At 49.1% G+C, this 1,396-nt stretch overlaps 1 protein-coding gene across 1 annotated transcript; it reads left to right on the forward strand.

The window, feature by feature from the left end:
* The first annotated feature begins 430 nt into the window (after positions 1–430).
* On the forward strand, positions 431–1,117 carry LOC133907209 (uncharacterized). The gene has a single exon (XM_062349222.1). The coding sequence runs from the start codon at positions 431–433 to the stop codon at positions 1,115–1,117; it is 687 nt and encodes a 228-aa protein (XP_062205206.1).
* Positions 1,118–1,396: the final 279 nt, after the last annotated feature.

Genomic DNA, 1,396 nt, shown 5'->3' on the forward strand with positions numbered 1-1,396 from the left:
GGTCGTGGCGCTCACTTGGTCGGACAGGGTGGTCGTGCACATGCTGGTTGCTCGCCTGGTCGTGCATCTACTCGCTCACGTGAGCTTGTCGCGTAAGTTGGTCGCGTGATCTGCTCGTGGGAGCTGGTCGTGGTCGTGTAGTCCTAGTGGTCGGGGAAACCCAACAACTGGTATTAGAGCCTCGGTGAACTACTCGGCAAGCTAGGAGATCTGTTGTGTGCGGTCGATGGATAGCAGAGGTAGCAAATCAACATCGGTGACGATGTCTGGATTGGGAGCACCGGCGAAAGAGAGTTCACTGGTGTCACTACACTATCCAATGCTCACGAGGAGCAACTACACAACATGGGCGATCAAGATGAAGGTGTTCATGCATGCACAAGGCGTTTGAGATGCTGTCAAGCACAATGACCTGAAGGAAAAGGTGGACATGAAGAAGGATCAGATGGCACTTGCTGCCATCTATCAAGGCATCCCTAAGGAGATGTTGTGGGCAGAATCTGAGAAGGAAATTTCCAAGGAGGCATGGGAGTGCATCAAGGTGATCTACCAAGGTGCCAAACGCGTCAAGGATTCTCGTGTTCAAACCCTTAGAGAAGAGTTGGATGGCTTGCGGATGAAGAGCATAGAGTTGGTCGACAACTTCGCAATGAAGGTGAATTCCATCGTCATCATGATTCGTGGGCTCGGCGACAAGATGGAGGACTTGCATGTGATAAGGAAGATCCTTAGAGCCACACCGAACAAGTTCTTGCAGATTGTCGCTTCAATCAAGCAATTTAGTGACCTCGAGACCATGACAGTCGAGGAGGTCTTCGGCAGGCTCTGGGCATACGAAGAAAGGTTGTGTGGCAACAACGACGACATTGACATCAATGTTAAGCATGTGTTGCTCACCAAAGCCCAATGGAGAGCTAAGGAGAAGGATGAAGATGAGCATCTATTGCTCACCCAAGAACAATGGAGGGCTAAGGAGCAGAAGGATGGTGGTGAAGGCTCCTCCAATAGTGGTGGACGAGGCAGTAAGAATCAGAAAGTCGACAAGGCTAAAGTGAGGTGCTACAAATGCAATGATTTTGGGCACTACCAGTGGGAACGCGAGAACTCGAACAAATAGGAGAAGGCGTTGTTCATGTCTATAGAGGAGGATGACCACCCGGCGCTACTATAATGTGAAGAAAACAAGATTACGGGGGTGATTATTGGAAATAATCTTGTTTTGGTGTCTTTAGGTAAGTTAAGTATAGTATAGGCAAGTCAGATGCATGCACGTAGAAAGCTAGGATAGTTTTGGTTGGCCAGTTGCCGTATACGTACTTGTATAGAAGGTCTACGAGTCCGCGGAATTCACTACCACCGATCAAGTCTGAGTCATATGCTTGCATGTGTCCAGGCT

This window comes from Phragmites australis, chromosome 24 (genome assembly GCF_958298935.1).
Source record: "Phragmites australis chromosome 24, lpPhrAust1.1, whole genome shotgun sequence".
NCBI lineage: Eukaryota > Viridiplantae > Streptophyta > Magnoliopsida > Poales > Poaceae > Phragmites > Phragmites australis.